Source organism: Nannospalax galili, unplaced genomic scaffold, assembly GCF_000622305.1.
Source record: "Nannospalax galili isolate Female #2095 unplaced genomic scaffold, S.galili_v1.0 scaffold1029, whole genome shotgun sequence".
Classification (NCBI taxonomy): domain Eukaryota; kingdom Metazoa; phylum Chordata; class Mammalia; order Rodentia; family Spalacidae; genus Nannospalax; species Nannospalax galili.
The window spans coordinates 1,271,504-1,289,841 of record NW_008359198.1 but is presented as its reverse complement, the minus strand read 5'-3'; the positions used below and the strand labels follow the sequence as shown (position 1 = coordinate 1,289,841).

Genomic DNA, 18,338 nt, shown 5'->3' with positions numbered 1-18,338 from the left:
CTTTCTTTTTTTGGTCTTTTTGAGACAGGCTCTCCCTGTAGCCCCAGCTGGACTGGAACTCACTATGTAGACCAGGCTGGCCTTGAACTCACAGAGATCCGCCTGCTTCTGCCTCCCAAGTGCTGGGACTTGGCATGCGCCACCACGCCCGGCTGCCTTTTTTCTTTATTATGATAGCGTTTGTTATACTGCATTACAGAATTCTTTGCTCCAATATCTGCCTCTCTTGCTTGTCATAAGCTTATTGCAGCTTCTGCAGCTTGACTGGCACCTTGAGCATTCATATGGAAGAGGCAATCACTTGTCTCCCAGTGTCTAGTCTCACCTTCTTTATCTGTGAAGTAACCTTGATTTCTAGTTCCAGAATCAATTCTAAGAGAAGAAAAGGTCAAGATAACAATGTTTCTTCACTTCTCAGAAAGTTCTTGGCCACTGAGGGAAAGTTGCTGCCTTCTGATGGGAGTTGGCATCAATATTTGTAAGCAGTGGTGAGAGCTGGGCCAAGTGCTTGTGGCAGGGATGACCGTGCCTCTGGTCATAGTTTGGTGCCATTTTTGTGGGAGGATAAGTAAGATTCTTTCCTTCTCTCTTGAGCCCACCTCTGACCCAGGTTTGCAAACAAATGTCACTTTGGACAAGTGTGACACTTGGGATCTAACGAGTTGTTTGGTAGAAAACTTGACATTTGAAATTTAATATGAAATACTTGAATAGAAAAAAAAATCCCATGGGTTTTATAGATTTTCTTTAAATGTTCTGTGAAAAATCAACTTAGGTATTATTGGTGTTTGAGGTCTGGGCTGGGTGTTTCCAGGTTCTTGGCCTCTTATTCAATAATGAAATAAAGGTCTATACAGACTGCAAAATGGTGAGAAACTTTACTTAAAGCATAGCAATAGAACAGGTAAGGAATACACGGTCAAGACTGACAAAAAGCCACACAAGTGAAGATACTCAAGGGCCCTGACTACTGTTTGGGGCTTCCTTTTCTGGAGTTCAGGATGAGGAGTTTGGTTGCTAAGGTGCATAGCATGGGCAGGTCTCCGTTTTGGTTGTGGGCCTGAGCTGCTCCAGCTCTCCAGCCCCATTTCTCTGTTCTTTTTTGTTTTTTGTTTTTTCCTTTTGAGACAGGGTCTCCCTGTAGCCCCAGCAGGCCTGGAACTCACCAGGCTGGCCTTGATCACAGAGGTCCACCTGCCTCTGCCTTCCAAGTGCTGGTATTAAAGGCATGCACTATCATGCCTGGCCCAGTTCTCTGTTTCGATTGATAGATTTGGATTATGTAAACCTTTGCTTGTTGTGTAGTCCCCGTCCTATAACACATTTGTTTTTAGTCAAATGCATACCCACTAATGCATAGGCATACGATAGTAAGTAAGGGAGTCCGTTTGGGGACATAGTTTTGCGTTATTGTACATGTACTTGTAAAGTCAAATTTATTTCTGGGGGGCCCACATGCTCTTGGCTTTCAGGCTCACTGGGAGGTGTGCTGAAACCCTCCTTCCACACACTAACCTTATGACAAAAACTACAGTTTGGGGAATACAGATATTTATCTGGGTTTTCTTACAGAGTTTGTGATATCTGGGAGGGGGTTACTTACAAAGCATGGACCCCACCCTCCAGGCTTTTTTCACTACATCTCGGCTGAGCTTCCTAGATCCACGAGCCACTGGCGTGCAAGATGGTGAAGCTCCGGCAGCCTCCCTGAGTTCTTCTGTGTCTGTTCTGAGATCCTCGCCCTCATGCCATTGAAGCTGACTGACTGGGTGGGAAGGTGGCTGTCTCCCTTTTTCTATGGAGTCTCTTAGGGTTCAGACCTCCAGCTGTTGCTAGTTCTTTCGGAGGACATGCCTAACCAACAGTTCTCAAAAGTAGTTCTCTACCTAGACGTAACTGGGAATATGTTTGAATGGAAACTGTCCAAGTCTGATGGTCGTGAGGAGAAAAGAAGCTTATTCCATTGTTTGGAATGGCGTGTGTGTGCAGCCCAATGCAGGTCTACATTTGAGGTTACTAATAGGCTGCCCAGTGCATTATTAGAAGAGGGGCTTGTACCACACTTTCATTATCCATTCATCAGATGATGGACATCTAAGTGGTTTCCAGCTCCTGGCGATTATGAAAAGGGCATCAATGAACATGAATGAACAAATATTTCTGTAGTAGGATATAAAGTCTTTTGGGTATATACTTAAGAAAGTGGTATGGCTGGATCATATAGTAGATTAATTTCTAGTTTTTTGAGGAATCTGAAATGGATGAACCCACACTGAAGGGCATTTGGAGACAATTTGACTCTATAGGCACACACACACGCACACACACACACACACACACACACACACACACACACACACACAATAGATTACATGAAAACGGCCAGGGGGAGTGAAGATGGGGAGGGGATCTAAATATGATCAAAATATATTGCATAAAGTTCACAAAAATCTAATTAAAAAAGAGGGGTGTGTGCAAAGCCCAAGCCTGATAGGGTCCCAAGGTTTCTAAACTGTTCCTTATACTTGCTTTCTCCATGGGGACATGATCATGAATAAACACAACCTAGGGTTCCTGGCTTAGGAGATTTGCATTCACGGGAAATCAAGAGCAGAGCTGAGGAGTGCACTTCAGGTCAGAAGGTCTGGATTCAAAGTCTTGCTTCTTGTATACTAGCTGTGACCTTGATGAGCTGCTTGAGTTCTGTGCATAGTTCTATTGTGTGCTGTAGCTGGTTCACCTCAGCTGAATCACTTGATGTTCACATCACCATTCAAGCCTATGTCCCCTGCTGTCACACTGGCTGTGGCATGAGTCTTTACACCATAGGAATAGGCAAATCAACATTCCCCTTAAACACAGAGTTTCTAAACATTTACCAGCACACCATTTATAAATATCTACAGTGGAACTGACAGTACATACCTGACTGAGTGGATGGATGGAGAAAGCTTGTGGGGAGCATGAAGCAGAAGCAATGACTACATTAGTACATCTCCCCTGCAAACTTCTCTGACTTGCCCTGTGAATTGCATTGTTGAGGATGCTCTCTGGGGAGGGGGAAGCTGATTTCACTGACTCTCACCATTTTATCTCCTGGTATCTCTTTTGCCCTGGGGTGTATTTGACAGCTATGGCAGGCTGCCCTCCTAGCATGAAATGCAAGTTACAATAGTCAGGTGGTCTGGTTCAGATAATGGGGCCATATTGGCATTTGTACAGTCCTAAGATTAAGGTCTTGTTCCATGTTCCTTGGTGTCTTGCTAGCATCATCCAGGTTTGGGTCCTGTGTGTCTGACAAATGCTGTTGGTTGACGACCACACTTTGGGTAGCAAGGCTTCATGCTGTAATCTATGTGGGTGTAATCCCTGGCATCTGACCTTTAACAGCAATGAATATGCTCCCGTATTGAAGTTCAAATTGGATGTGTATATCCACTGGAAAAGAAGCGTTGATTTTACTTTTTTAAAAAGAAGATAACACTGTGTTACATGGACTGGCCTGGCTGGAATCCTGGTTCTTTGAAGATAGTCAGAAAATTGAGTGATAGTACAAGAGCCCTTGGTAAGTACTGGTCAGACCTCTACACCCAGCCCTCCTCAGTTCCCAGAATACCCCACCATGACAATGCAGTGCTACCAGGAATAGTGTCTTCATTCTCTCCTAATGTACAAGTGGGATGCAGCAGGTGCTGTGCTCAAACTAACCACCCCATCGGTGGTACATTGTGTATTTGACCCTCATTTGCCTTCCCCGTTCAGGCTCTCTTTAGGGCCACTGAGGTCTTTCATGACATGTCTTTTGCCTCAGACAGCATAGGCTTCAGAGGCTCCCCTCCCAGAGGCCCTCTGCCTCCTCCCCAGGGCCTGCTTTGGTACACCAGGGACCTCAGCAAGCAGCCAAAGGCCACACCTTCCAGCCTCCAGGAGCAGAGAGAGAAAACAGCACACTCATTCCCACACAGCAGTCAGAGGACTGAAGAGTGGCTGTAAGGCTTTCCCTCTGTGCCAAATAAAGGATTGGAAGCACCAAGGGGAATCATGAGTCTTTTTTAAGGTTGCACTGTAAGTCAGAGAAAAGAAGTAAATCTGTTTAGACAAAAGAATCTTTTCAATAGTTGATCCAAAGGAGTATGAGTGAGTCCACAGGGACACCTCTATTTCACAAGTTCTTTATGGGTTTTGCTTTTTCCTCCTTATGGACTCTTCTGAGTAACCAAGTGTCTTAGTCCATCTTCTGTTGTTATAATAGATTACCTGTTATAACAGGGGTCTGGGGTTATCCATAAAGAAAACAGGTCTGTTTTGGCTCAAAGTTCTGGGTGTCCAAGATCCAGCATTTCCCAAACCTTTGATGGAAAGTTTTGTATTGCCCTGTGCATGCGCAGGAACACAAGCAGGTATTGTAAGGAAAGGAGAGAAGAAAGGAGCATACGCTTTATAACAATTTGCTTTTGTGGTATGGTAACCACTCACATAGATACTACATCATGAGGTGGTGCACCGTGTGTCAATGCCATGATATTGACAAATAAATTTCAACATAAGTTTTGTTGGGGACAAAGCATTTCCAAATTGTAGGGCTGAGTCTCGATTCCATGTGATGGGCAAATGTTGTTGTTGGTGGTGGGGGGGGGTACTTCTGGAGACTGGCTCCTTCCTTTTTCTTTTCTTTTTCTTTTTTTTGGGGGGGTCTTTTTGAGACAGGATCACTCTGTAACACCAGCTGCCTGCTTGGAGTTCTCTATGGAGAACAGCCTGGCCTTGAACTCACAGAGATCCACCTGCCTCTGTGGAAGCTTTTTCTATACTTTCTAATCTGGTGGCATTGAAACTAGGTTCCATGGAACTCTTGGCTCAGGGAAGACTCAATTCTCAGAGTCCAATTCTTCATTTAGAAAAAGTTTCTTCCCCAAGGAAGTTTAGGAGCTCAACACACACACACACACACACACACACACACACACACACACACACACACACAAATATGGAGCCCTGAAAATATGCTTTGTACATACTAAGCAAACAATTACCAACTGAGCTACATTCCCAGACCAATTCAAAATGATTTTTAGAAATTATTTTCAGACAGCTGGGAACGATGGTGCACGCCTTTAATCCCAGCACTTGGGAGGCAGAAGCAGGTGAATCTCTGAGTTTGAGGCCAGCTTGGTCTACATAGTGGGTTCCAGGCCAGCTGGGGATACAGGGAGACCCCATTTCAAAAAGACAAAAAAATTATTTTCAGAAAATAGCTATTGAAAAATATCTTGACTTCTAAGGCCAATGACTCAAAGAAGAGCTTTCAAATGAAAAGATTCCTTATTTCCTTACTTTCTTTGAAACTGGATGTGACTAAAAAAAAGTCCCTAAGCTGGTGACTCTTTCTTATCAGTAGCATGAACCTGATGGCTGGGAGTGGCAGACACTGAGTCATACTGGGACTAGGAGTCCGGGACACTCAGCCTCACTGAGGTTGAACATGTGGGAGTGGGGGGCCATGGTTCAAGGTTGGGCAGGGCTAAAGAAGGCTGATAACTTGGCTTTGGATCCTGACTCTACTGGTTCTTAGCCATGTGACCCTCAGCAAGTTACTTTACCGTCTGTGCTTTTCACCTTGGTAGAGCAAGCAGGCAAGCTATTGTCCTCTGTGGGTGACATGAGAACTGCATGGAGAAATACCTTTAAACCTATTAGAGATGGCTTCTTCCTCTGCCTCTACCTTCTTCCTCCTCCTCTTCCTCCTCTTCCTCCTCCTCCTTCTGAGACAGGCACTGTCTGTGGCCATAGCTGACCTATCTCTGCCTACGAATGCTGGGATTAAAGGTGTGCATCACCATACCTGGTTTAAGAACGCTTATCCTTTAAACAAAGAGGAGCCCTCAGCATTAAGCTGTCAAAATCTGAGGGTGTGCTCAAGGAGTATGCCTAGAAAGGGACAAGACAGGCCACAGTAAGGCAGGGTAGGACAGGAAATTTGATGACTGAGTTGCTGAGGAAAGAGTTGATAGCAAAGGTTAAAGTAGGTCCCACATTGACCTCTGAGGACTCATGATCAGGCACCCTCTAACCGCCAGAAGGAGCTGGAATCTTGGAATGGTGTGCAGAGGCACATGGCGGCTCTGAAAGTTGTGCTTCTCTTTCAAAGCAGAGACTGTTCACCTTTAAACAGCAGCTAGACAGGACACAAGTGGATTATATTTAAATCCATACAAAACTTCTAATAAAAGCAGATATATAAAAATAATAGAATGCAGATTTCATCATCTGTGACAGATAATAAAGCGAATGGTGGCATAGGACATCTGTTAATTTAAATTTCATCATAGGCAGTCATCTGATCTAGTCACAATGCCAAACAACGGTTGCTACTACTGAAACCTTAAAGTTGCTCTTTGGAACAGTAGCATTTAAAGCTGTCTTCTCATACTCTGTAGAATCACAGAAGAAACACTCCTCTGAAAATTGCACAAAGTTTGGTTAAAATCCAATCAAGCCCTTTGAGCATTTCATGGAAATGTCAGCCAGCCATGAAAAACTAAGAAAGGAGACTGACCTGAAGGGTCAACTTCAATAAGCTAGGCAGGCAGAGCTGTCCTTGGCAGCAAACAGGTAACACATAATTGGGGGTGTCATTTTGTCTAGGGCCCATTATATCTGAAAGACCCATGTAAGCTTTAAGCAGTGGAGCTCAGTATGGCAGAGATATGAGCAACACCACACTTAACACAGTGTGCTCAGCACTAGTGTCTGCATAGAACATTCCAAGTGAAGTTCTTTATGATGGGAGCCAGATCTTCCCAGTGCCTGAAGCATGTCTGAGTTTTGGGCTGTGCCCCATAAATTTAGTGGGTGCCTGGAAGGCTCATAAACACACACCTCTAAGCAGAGGCTAACAGGAATTTCCAGAAGGCACTTCTGGCTTAAGGCCTGAGGTCTCCAGCCAAGGTTGTCTCCTGGGACTTCCTGAACTGCAGAGATCTCAGGAGCTCTGGGTTTGGCTAGGCCTCCTGAAGGACACTGCCTAGAGGACTGCAAAGTGGAAGTAGATGAGTTCTTGTGGGCGAAGGCTTGGTGTGAACAAAATGATACCTTTCTTTTTACCTCTGACATCGCTTTCCACCTTCTCAAAACCCACTCATCCCTCCTACCACCAACAGACCAAATCAGAATATGACAATTAGGTAGCTGATGCTTGTCTCAGGGTGAGGATGCAATAGCAAACAGCAGACAAAAAAAAGGAGTCTGCCCGTGATTTACAAAGCCAAAGGTGTTAAGGGAAAAGGCCATAGACAGATACCATATCCAGAAGAACTCTGCTGGGTGAAGCGAGAACTTCTCTACCACTCATACCAGCCAGTACACCTGAGGTAGGCGTTATTCCTGAGACGTTGACTATGGCGGTCTCTGGGAACAGATCTACTCTTTGCTGGAATGGAGGCCTTGCTGGGCTTGGAATCCTCACTGCTGGGAGGTGGTTTTTATTAACCGAGAAGTGGGCCTGTCTTTCTGAGCCTCAGTTCAGGGCAGAAGCAATTGAGACATGGATCTCAGCTAAGAATGGGTTTCTCTGTATCCCTTCAACACCCCATGCTTTCAAAGACTTTAGTGTGTCTATGGGCTCCCTAGGAATGGGGCCTTCTGGAATCAGTACTAACATGAAGACCAATGATTAGACCAGATGTGTCAGTGGTCACCCTCACAGATAGGGTTGTCACTGTAAAGAGAAGACATTGGGGGCCACTGATTTGGGCTCTGTTTGCCTATTGGCACCAGGTAACCCTACTCTTCCCTTCTCAGCTGCTTGACTTCCAAGGAAAAAGGGTGTGCAGACGCTCCCTCTGCTATTTTGGCAAGGTGAGAGAGCTCTGATCAGTTTCACTAAGGAAAGGCCTGCTTCTTTTTATACTTGAGTTTGTGGAATGAAAGCTGTACTTGCTACATGTAGTTTTTACTCTTCTGTCTTTACCGCTCACTTACCATGAGGCAAAAAACAGAAAGCCAGCTTCTAGTCAATACTTGCATGTGTCACAAGTCACAGACTGGAGCTCCATGCTGGGCCTTAGAGCAGTCTTAGAATGCCACCCCCTCAAGCCAACCAATTTATAGGAAAGGCACCAGCAACCCAGCCTGCCGTTGGCAGCATAAGGCAAAGCAGCTAAAGGGAGGACAAAGGATCCGGGTGTCTGGTGGTGAGTATACATTGTGTTAGTCTACATACTGGGAAAGCCCCAGATCCCATTATCCATCCAGGCAGGACTGGCTTGGCCCATGCAGGCAGAGTGTGCCTGCTTCTCTTCAATCCTGACCACCGGTCAATTTGTGAAAAAGGTCCTCATCGAGTGTCTCATTCTGGTCCTTGGAGCGGGTGGACAAGAAAATGTAGCCACCAATGTATTCATGTACAACCTTGCAATCTGCGCTTAGGCATGTGAATGCGATGGAGACATTCTGATCAAACTCGATGGCCACCTGAAGGAGGAAATCACAGAAAGACTTAAATTCTGACAGGGAAGGATAAGAAAGAAGTTTTTCCAGAGAGGCGGCTGCTGGATCTATACCCCACAAACACCACACAGAAAACCTGCGCCCTCTTGTGGTATCTGCTTTGATGCACACCTTGTAAAACATTTCCATCACATGTAAGAGCTAAGAACATCCCAATCACTCCTCTTGTGCAGGGGCAGAATGCTCTGTGAATTCTTTAAGACAAGGTCTCACTCTGTAGTGGATGGCTTGGGGCTCACAGTGTAACCCAGGCTGGCAGCTCTGAACTGCAGTGATCCTTCTGTCTTAGCCTTCCCAGTGCTGGGATTATAGTTGTGAGCAATTATTGCTGGCTTGACTCTTTACTGGAGAATAAAAGGTCTGGCTGAGTTTCCCAACAACCACTGTCATTTATCCTTTCCTAGATGAAAGATACATTCTAAACACCGGAAGGCTTAGGGAATGGCTGGTTCTCATGAGTGTGGAATTCCCATGGGAATGACTTTGGACCTTTAAACTGGCTGTGGCTCAGCTCCCCCTCCCTAAGACTTGGATTTAACTGGGATTGGATGTGGCCTAGAAAATAATATTAAAATGCTTTAAGGTGTTTGATCTAGTCTCCGACCTTCATTTTACATGTGTGCCCATGTTATTAATATCGGCAGGAGGAAGTAAGCATTCTGAAATATAGTGTGGTCTCTCACTGTTCCTCCATGTTTCTGGTTTTCTATTAGAAAAGTGAGAATGTCAAAGGAACGAAGGAGGACAGCTTTCTATTTATGTATTTTGATGTGTTTGTGTGGTGCATGCACATGGGCGTGCAGGTATGTGGCCTGTGGAGGCTGCAGGATACTGTGCAGTGTTTTCCTCTATCACTAGGAACGAAGGAGGACAGCTTTCTATTTATGTATTTTGATGTGTTTGTGTGGAGGCTGCAGGATACTGTGCAGTGTTTTCCTCTATCACCGTCTGCTTTATTCCATTAAGACAGGCTCTGTCTGGCCAGCAAGCCCTGGGGTCTACTTGTGTCTGCCTCACAATGCTAGGGATACAGGCACACACAGCCATGCCTTACTTTTTACATGGGTGCTGGACATTCAAACTCAGATCTTCATGGTTGCATAGCAAGCTCTCTTATTCACTGAGCCACCTTGCCTTTGTCAAGATAGATTTTTTTTAAAGACAGGGTCTCACTGTGTAGCTCAGGCTGGCCTTGATCTCACAGAGATCTGTCTGCCTCTGCCTTTCCACTGCAAGGACTATATGCATCACCACACCTGGCCCAACATAGGTTCATATATCAGCAATAACAATGTGTTCTGCATCTGCAGTAGGATACTAAAGTGCCTGTAACTTTCTCTAGAATTTTCCATGATTGGCCCGAGTGTAGTTTCTAGGATGGGAAATCGTGGCAACTGTCACATGGCTGATGATTCATCTCAGAGAACAAGCTTGTTTTGGTCATCTCTGGGCACCTCAATTGTCCCTTCAGCACTACTCCCCTTAGGGAATGTTCTCTAAGTGGGCAACTGAGCCTGTGGGTTAACAACCAGTTGGAGAACTCAGTGAATATATGAGTCTGTTTTGGATGGTTTTACATAGCAGTTTCATCTACGGTAGTTTCTGTTAAGTAATGATTGTGCTAGATCATATAGACTCCTATGGTGAGCTTATGAAAATCAAAGAGACTGCTCAGCAAGCTTATAATCTGTCTGTATGTGTGTATGGAAGGTCTGCATGGAGACTAAGCCATTCCTCACTATTAATAGAACTCTGGGCCTGGACTTGTTAGGAAATTTTCCAGAAAGGCATATGATTATTTTAGCAGGCAATTACCACATGCCTATGGTTCCTTAGTTCTAAGTATAAATGCACCTTTAAGAACCAGAATAATCTGAATTTCTGAGAGAACAGGGTCAGGTGGGAATTCCAGAGACGTCTACCTACTTGCCGGATCTCCCAGTTGACATTCCATTGCTTCATGTTGGCGAATCTCCACGTTGTGATTGGAATCCCGGTTACCGCATCAATTCTAATCAACCTGTTATATGAAACTCCTAGAATGTCATCTTTTTTGCTTCCTTTAAACCTGAAAATAAGAATATGAATTGAATGAAAATACTGTGAATATTATTATTAATTATATATGAATAACAATTCACATATAATTTCTTTAAAAGTTATTTATTATTATTGTGTGTATGCATGACGTATGTGTATATCGTGCACGTGTGTGGAAGTCAAAGGACAACTTTGTGGGACCAGCTCTTTCCTTCCACCCTTATGTGGGTTCCAGGGATCAAAATCAGGTTGTCAGGCTTGAATGGCAAGGTTTGCCTGATGAGCCGTCTTGCTAGCCACACGTACAATTTCTTAAAGATTACATCATGACATTTCTAAATTATTTCAGAAGGACAGTGAGGGATCTGCTTCTTTCATAAAGACATCCTTCAAGTGAAACTGACATCAGAAGAAAGTGAAATAGGAGGGAGTCAAATCACTTCATTAAAAAATAACATCAGCTGTGTTCTACGGTGGGGGGTAGAGGAGTGAACTATATGGATGGAGTGTTCCTGTCCAGTAGGGAATGTAGATCATGAGTAAGTGAAGCAAATGTGCCACACAAGATCCTAGAAGCAAACAAAGCACTGATGCTGATGGGGAGTACTGGCCCGAGGTTATTACAGTTTTAAATAGAGATGGTGAAGAAGGTGACATGTGATCAAAAAGCTGATGCCTGGAGTGAATGAGCTATGTGGCTATCTGGGGGAAAGCATTCCAGGCAGAGGGCACAGTCCTTGTGTGTGTGAGTGTTCTTAAGGACTGCCAAGGGGCCAGTGTGGCTAACACCGTGAAGAAGGGCAGAGGAATGGGACATAGCTGAGGTCCTGTAGATTGTTGTAAAGATGTGTTTACCCTGAGTCATGCAGAAAGCCTTTGGGGTAGTTTTAAACAGGGTTTTGGCATGGTCTGATTTAGGCTTTACAAGGTTCATTCTGGTCCTGGCTATCTTGGAAAATAAGGCTAGAGGCAGGGAGATCAGGTAGGATCACTATGGTCCTGGCCCAGGTGGTAGTAAGGGGATGTGAAAAGTGGTCAGATCTGTGTTTGTTCTGAAGGCAGAGCCAGTAGGATTTGTCAATAAACAGGATGTCAGTGTAAGAGAGACTGCTGAGTCAAGAATGATGAGGCACATCTATGCCAATTAGTGAGATGCAGAATGATGTGGGGAGGTGTGGTTTCAGAGGGAAAGAACAAGAGTTTTGAACACAGCAAGTTGAGATATTAACTCACTAGATACCCTAGTGCAGCTAGATGGATGAATCTTCAGTTTAAAAGAGAGTTCTGGGCTCAAGACACTCATTTGAGAGTAGTCAGCATATAAAGCCAAGTGACTGGCTGAGCCCTGAGGGAGGGTGAGTATAGGTTGAGGAGTGTTTTAAGACCCAAGGGCTTGTACACACCCCATTCTAAGAGACTGGGAAGACAAGAAAGAACCTGGAAAGGAAATCAAAAGAATTGGCCAGGGAGGGAGGACGGTAGTTAGGAAAGTCTATGGTGTTGGAAATCAAGATCTAGGAGGAGGGCATGCTTTATAGTTAGAGGCTGTAGAAACGTCATGTGGCATGAGGACTCAGACGTAGCCGCTGAATTCAGCAATGTGAAGGGCCTGGGTGACCAATGGTGACCTTGATGACAGCAAATGGAAGGCAGTGGAGTGGGGAGCGATGAGCTTGGACTTGGAGTCGTTCAGGAGAGAAGAGCAGACAGAAAAGGGGCTGGAGACAGTATGTACAACATGCTCAAAAATCCTTCTGGGGAAGGGACAGAGATGCGGGACCACAGAGGATGTGAGGATGGGATGTTGATGCCAGTGTGGGTGTAGAAGACAGAAAAACGTACACTTCCTGGTGGACCAACCACTTTTCATATCTTTATCTCCTTCAAGCTTTGTTTAAAGCTGGCCCTACTCTTCTAGAATTGTTCCTATGTCTTTTATTATATATAATTAATTTTTTGTTACTTTATTTTTGTTGCTTTACATTATTTTAAAGACAGGGTCTCATGTAGCCCAAGCTGATACTCAGCCTGCCTCCATCTCTCGGGGCTGCACAGGTCTGCACCACCTTGCCCAGTTTTAAGTGGTGCTGGGGACTGAACCTAACACTTTGTGCAGTTAAGCAAGCACCCATCTCTCCAGCCCTCAGCATCACAAGTTAATGCTTTGTTTACTCTTCTCTATTGTGTGAAAATGCTGTAGACTGCTCTCCAGCTTCCTGGATGGAAGTTATGATGCACAGGCCCAGTTTTCTTAGGATGGCAAGACCCTGATGCTTCTCATCTTATGCATGGGGGGATCTTCTCCAGCCCGTCCCTCTAACTGGCCTTGGAAAAACTAAACCTGGGACTTCTGCCTGAAGATCTCCTTTCTATAAACAGATTCTGGAAGTGGAATTATGGGTGTTGGAGTTGGAGGGCAAACAGGCAGAAGGGGAGGTACCGCCGAGGAGTAATGGTCCCTGGAGTCTGTGCAGGGCCACCCACTTCCCAGTTAATCACCAAGTGACTTGCACTGTTTCACTGTGGCTCTGTTGGATTTTCTCAGCCGAGCAGGCTCAGATAGCCAGTGATCATGCTCTGAAGGTGAATCTTTGTAATATCAATGCAAATGCCTAGGGCCAGTGCTGGACAGATGGCTCAGCAGTTGAGAGCACTGGCTGTCTTGCAGAAGACCTGAGTTCGAATTCCAGCACCCACATGGCAGCTAACAGCCATTCATAATTCCAGTTCCAGGGGATTCAACACCCTCTTCTGTTCTCTGTGGGTACTGCATGACATGGGTGCACTTACATGTAGACACAACACTCATACACATTAAAAAAAAAATACATCACAAATCACTGGGTCAGGCTGTAAGCAGTTAGGGTCCGATTGTTAAAATGTGGAGATCTTTAAAAAAAAAAAAAAAGCCTAGGGTCAGAAGCTAGCTTAGGAAGAGGTGGGACTGGAAACTGGGCCTGGTTGGCTCAAGTATCCCTGTTCTCCACTGTGTGAAGCTGACCACAGAGTTATAGATGGGTATGAGCATGTGTGTGAGTATACATAAGCACACGTGCACATACACATGTGGGCATCCAGCACAACTTTGTCCTCCATTTTTTTGTGTGTGCTTGGCATGGAACCTAGGGTCCTGAACCTGCTAGGAAAGTGCTTTACTACTGTGCTACATCCCTAGTTCTTGATGTTTTGAGATAACGCCTGGCTACGTAGCTCAGACTGGACTTTAAGCCTTCAGTCTTCTTACCATTGACTCCTGAGTGCCACCTCTCTCACTGTTTTTGTTGGGGTGAGTAAAGCAGGAGTGTTTTTTGGGGGACAGAGAGTGGGACAGAAGTTCAATGAAATGCTAATAGAAGTGAATAGAAAAGTGTGAAGACATCCCCTTGTTAGCAGAGGCAGGAGAAACCATGTCTTTGGAAAGAAGCAAGAAAATGACAAAAACTGTACTTTTGTATATATTTAGCATATCTTAAAATACAAACCAACCTTCCATGTTATAAAATGAGAAAGTGACACAACTACTTGCTGTACTACAGGATTCAGTATGAATTTTGTCTAAGTGTTAGTCCTCTTTACTGAACTTCAAAAGTGGATTTTAAAAAAGAGGACGTGATGGGGCTGGAGAGATGGCTCAGCAGTTAAGAGCACTGGTTGCTTTTACAGAAGATCCTGGGTTCAATTCCCAGCACCCACACGGTGGCTAACAACCGTCTATAACTCCAGTTTCAGGGGAATCTGATGCTTTCTTCTGACCTCCACGGGCCTTGCACACATGGGTGCACTTACATACATGCAGGCAGAATACTCAGACACATAAAATAAAAAAAAATAATTTTTTTTTTTAAAAAAAGGACATGAATTTGGGAGGGAAAAGTGGTGGGGGCATGGGAGGAGTTAGAGGGGGCAGTAGGGAGTGGGCTTGATCAAAACATATGCTTGCATGAAATTCTCAAAACAAAAGCTTTTAAAAAAGCTAAGAAAATATAATTTTCTTTACAAGCATGCTTACCAGCACATTTTGGAAAACCATTAATTTTATAAGGTGGGTGCAGCCCTCCTACTGGGTACAGATTACCAATGAGGACACTATGCCAAGGTGTGGCCCTGACTAGCAGGTGAACTTGCACAGGCCACATAAGCTCTGTTTTCCCATGGATCTCTGTGTTGTCATCTGTAAAAGATAAGATAGCGTGGTGGTGCACGCCTGGAGTCCCAGTACCTGGGAGACGGAGGCAGGCGGGTCTCGGTGAGTTCAAGGCCAGCCTGTTCTACATAGTGAGTTCCAGGACAGCTCGGGCTATAGGGAGACCCTGTCTCAAAAAGACAAAAAAATAATATATATATATATATATATGATAATGGATGGGCTACCATCCTGGATAGCTTCAGTTGTCAATTTGACACACCCGGGGAGGAAGGCACCTCAACTGGGGAATTTTGTCTATCAGACTGGCCTGTGGGAATGTGTGTAAGGCTAGGGTTTTGAGTGATATGGTAGGGCCTAGCCCACTGTGCCTGGTGCCACCCCTGAGCAGGTAGTTCTGAGTTGTATAAGAATGCAGGCTGAGTATGGTCCAGAGGAACAAGTCAGTAAGCAGCGTTCCTCCATGGTCTCTGCTTCAGCTTCTGCATCCAGGTACCCTGAGTTCCTCCCTGACTTTTCTCGAAGATGGACTGTGTCTTGGAAGTGCAAGATGAAATAAGCCCTTTCCTTCCCAAGAGGATCACAGCAACAGACTCCAAACTAGGACAGCCACCTTCAGGGCAGTGAGACCAGAAATTTTCAGAGATCAACATGAACAAGATCTGTACCTGACAAGGCTGGGTGAACTTAAGACAGGCCTTTTCAGGGCCTCTGTCTGGAAACCTAAATTGTACCAAGCCATGTGTGGGCCACACTGAGACACAACAGGGAGAGGGAACCTGACGTTAAAGGGCATCACAGACAGCATGACCTCAGTAGCTGGCATTTGTCTTTTGGTTTGGCAAAGACGGTTATCCTAAAAGAACAGAATCTCTTTGAAAATATTAACGTGTCCTTTCCTACACTGAGCTGAGCTTCTGGGAGTAGCGACACATTGAACAGAAGGTATGGAAGATTTTTAAAGGACAGTCAAAGTGTTTGGCCATTTGTGAAATGGCAACATTCTAAAATAAGAAGCTTGACATTTTATACTAAGTGAGCCACTGGGCTTCCAGAAAGCCATCTGTGAGAAAGTGAGACGAGAGGACCCTGTCATTACCTGACAAGATAGTAGGTGAAGCCGAACTCAGGTAGGGACTGCCACGCTTGGATGAAACGCAGTTTGGCTTCTACCAAAGGCATCTGGGCCACGTTCTGGTGAGCTTCCAGGATCCGGGCTGCCAGCTGAGCAGAAATGGAAGATACCAAATTCTCTTTAGCATTTACCAATTACCAATTACAATTGCTTTGTAATTATTCTGCTAGCTCCAGATCCCCAGGAAGAGCATAAATACAAAGTTCCACTGCTGCACTGCACAGATGGTCCATTGTCTGCACACACACATTCATTCTTCACTCTCTCCTATCTTTATCTAGTCATGAAAATCATTGGGGAGAAGGAGGAGCAAGACCAGTCAACACATAACATACACTTCCAAGGTTCATGCAGATGGAGGGTCCTAGTTCTCTCTGGTGTTGATTCCTCTGGAATAAGTTCACCTGTGCAACTTTTAATCCGTTTTTATAGAAGCATAATTTTAATTCTTAATTTGTAGGGACTAAATCATTTTATCCTTAATTAAATTCAACATGGGACCATTATGGTGCTTAGTCAGTAGTAAAATCATCTCTAACAAAATCAACAGTAATCTCATCATCCAATACCCAGAACATAGTCAAATTTCCCCCACCACCTATTCTTTCATGATGATGTCTTTAATCGAATGGAATCCCTCTTTTATTTCGGATCTTAAGGGGTACATTCAAACAACTGGCTAGGCAAGATTACCTGCTTAGACTTGTGCTTCTTCGCACACCGAGGTGATACAAAACATTCTGGGTTGATGTCCATGCTTTCAAGACTGGAAGTCATCAGAGATGATGAACTACGGTTTTTCATCCTTAGAAATGAAAGGATGTTGAGGACCTCTGGCTGGTAGGAGCTGTCTGCCATGGTTTTGCCCTTTGATGCCAAGATGCAGGCAGCCATCCATTGGGCATACTGATTTTCCTGTAACAAATGCCAGAAAGCTCAGAAGCAAGTTCAAGTGTAAGACCACCTAGCTGCAAGTTCAGCAGAGCTCAGGCTCCACAGCTGATTTTAGCAAAAGGCCAAGAACGGATAGAGAGCTTGGCTATAACACAAACCTATCACCTTCCAGTCAAGGAAAGATGTGAAGCAGCACATGTTGTGAGTGCTGTTTACCACTGAATGTCTGCGTGTCATCTGTACAGAGAACTTTGCATTTAATGTCAATTCAAGGACCCAAAAAAGTACTGTGAGGCACAGACATGAAGCTCCAGACTACCAGAGAGCCTCCCAGATACATACTTCCATTTTCATAACATGATTGATCTCCATGACAAACACTGTGAAGACCACATTTATCCTTGGAAAAGTTTCTAACTCTAAGGAGGCAATCAAGACTTCAGATGGGATTTGAAACAGCTAGTGGTAGTTTCTATTTCTCTTTAATGTCAGTGCCCATGCTGGACTCCAAGAAGAAAACGGGAGTGGTTCTCAGTAGGTAAGGGTAGAGTGAATAGCGGAATCCCTCATAGTAATAGGACAGTGGATTACTGGCTGGTCTTCAGCGTCTTGGAATTATACCCTTTGCCATGTAACTTTACAGTCTACGCCACTTGAGATAGAATATAATTTCCATCATGTTACCCCCCGCTTCTCCACAGACCCATGGAATTTGCTTTGGTCAACGGGATGTATATGGAAGTGACAGCATGCCAGCTTCAAGCCTCAGCTTTAGGAGGCCACAGATGCTGTCGGATGGCTTCTTGCACTTCTACATCACTAGCATTTCTTCCAGGCAGCCTGGGACCCAGAATAAATAAAATCAGCTCAAACTATGGAAGGAGACAAGTCTAGCTAGACCTGTGGTTCACAGCAGATACCATTACCTGGAACATAAAAATCCTGGACAGATATTTTGGATACAAATGCTCATTGTTGAACATCACTTTAATATCACTGTACTGTTTGTTACAGAGCAGTAGCTGGCTGATGTAAGAGTGGTCATATTTGAGAAAAGCACCTAATACGTGGTCCCTGGCTTACTACAGTTCTGCTTAGGAGTCTTCTGTTTTATTCTTTTTATTTTATGTGTATGAGTGTATCACCTGCATGTGTGTAAAGTACACCCATGTCATGCAATGCCTGTGGAGGTCAGAAGAGGGTGGCAGATCCCCTGGAACTAGAGTTAGGTATGGTTGTTAGTTACCATGTGAATGCTAGGAATTGAATACAGGTCCTCTGCAAGAGCAGTCAGTACTCTAAAGTGCCAAGCTATCTCTCCAGCCCCAAGAATATTTTGTTTTATAAGGATAAGAAAACATGATCACATGGATCACTGTTTTTCATTTTCATTATAGAATTCAATACATTACATATGGTATTTAGTACTTTACTATAAGATGGGCTTTGTATTGGGTGATTTAGCCTATGTGTAGACTAATGTAAGTGTTCTGAGCATCCTAAAGTAAGCTAAGCTGGTTTGTATGATAGATGCATCAAATACATGTCTGACTGAATGATAGCTTCAGTTTAAAATGTGTTTATTAGTATTTAATCCATTGTATGTTTTGCTCTTAG

At 44.4% G+C, this 18,338-nt stretch overlaps 1 protein-coding gene across 4 annotated transcripts in view; it reads right to left on the bottom strand.

The window, feature by feature from the left end:
• Positions 1-5,182: 5,182 nt before the first annotated feature.
• Positions 5,183-18,338, bottom strand: part of Fermt1 (fermitin family member 1) — a 41,379-nt gene continuing 28,223 nt past the window's right edge. For 2 of the 4 annotated variants that reach the window (XM_029558515.1, XM_029558514.1), the window contains exons 12-15: positions 16,521-16,742; positions 15,792-15,916; positions 10,435-10,576; positions 8,191-8,472 (exon numbers count right to left, since the gene is read on the bottom strand). In XM_029558515.1, coding sequence (XP_029414375.1) covers positions 8,299-8,472; positions 10,435-10,576; positions 15,792-15,916; positions 16,521-16,742 — 663 coding nt within the window. In that variant the 3' untranslated portion in view covers positions 8,191-8,298. Of the gene's footprint in view, positions 8,473-10,434; positions 10,577-15,791; positions 15,917-16,520; positions 16,743-18,338 lie in introns of all 4 variants that reach the window. The other 2 variants (XM_008822834.3, XM_029558516.1) reach the window with 2 other exon arrangements.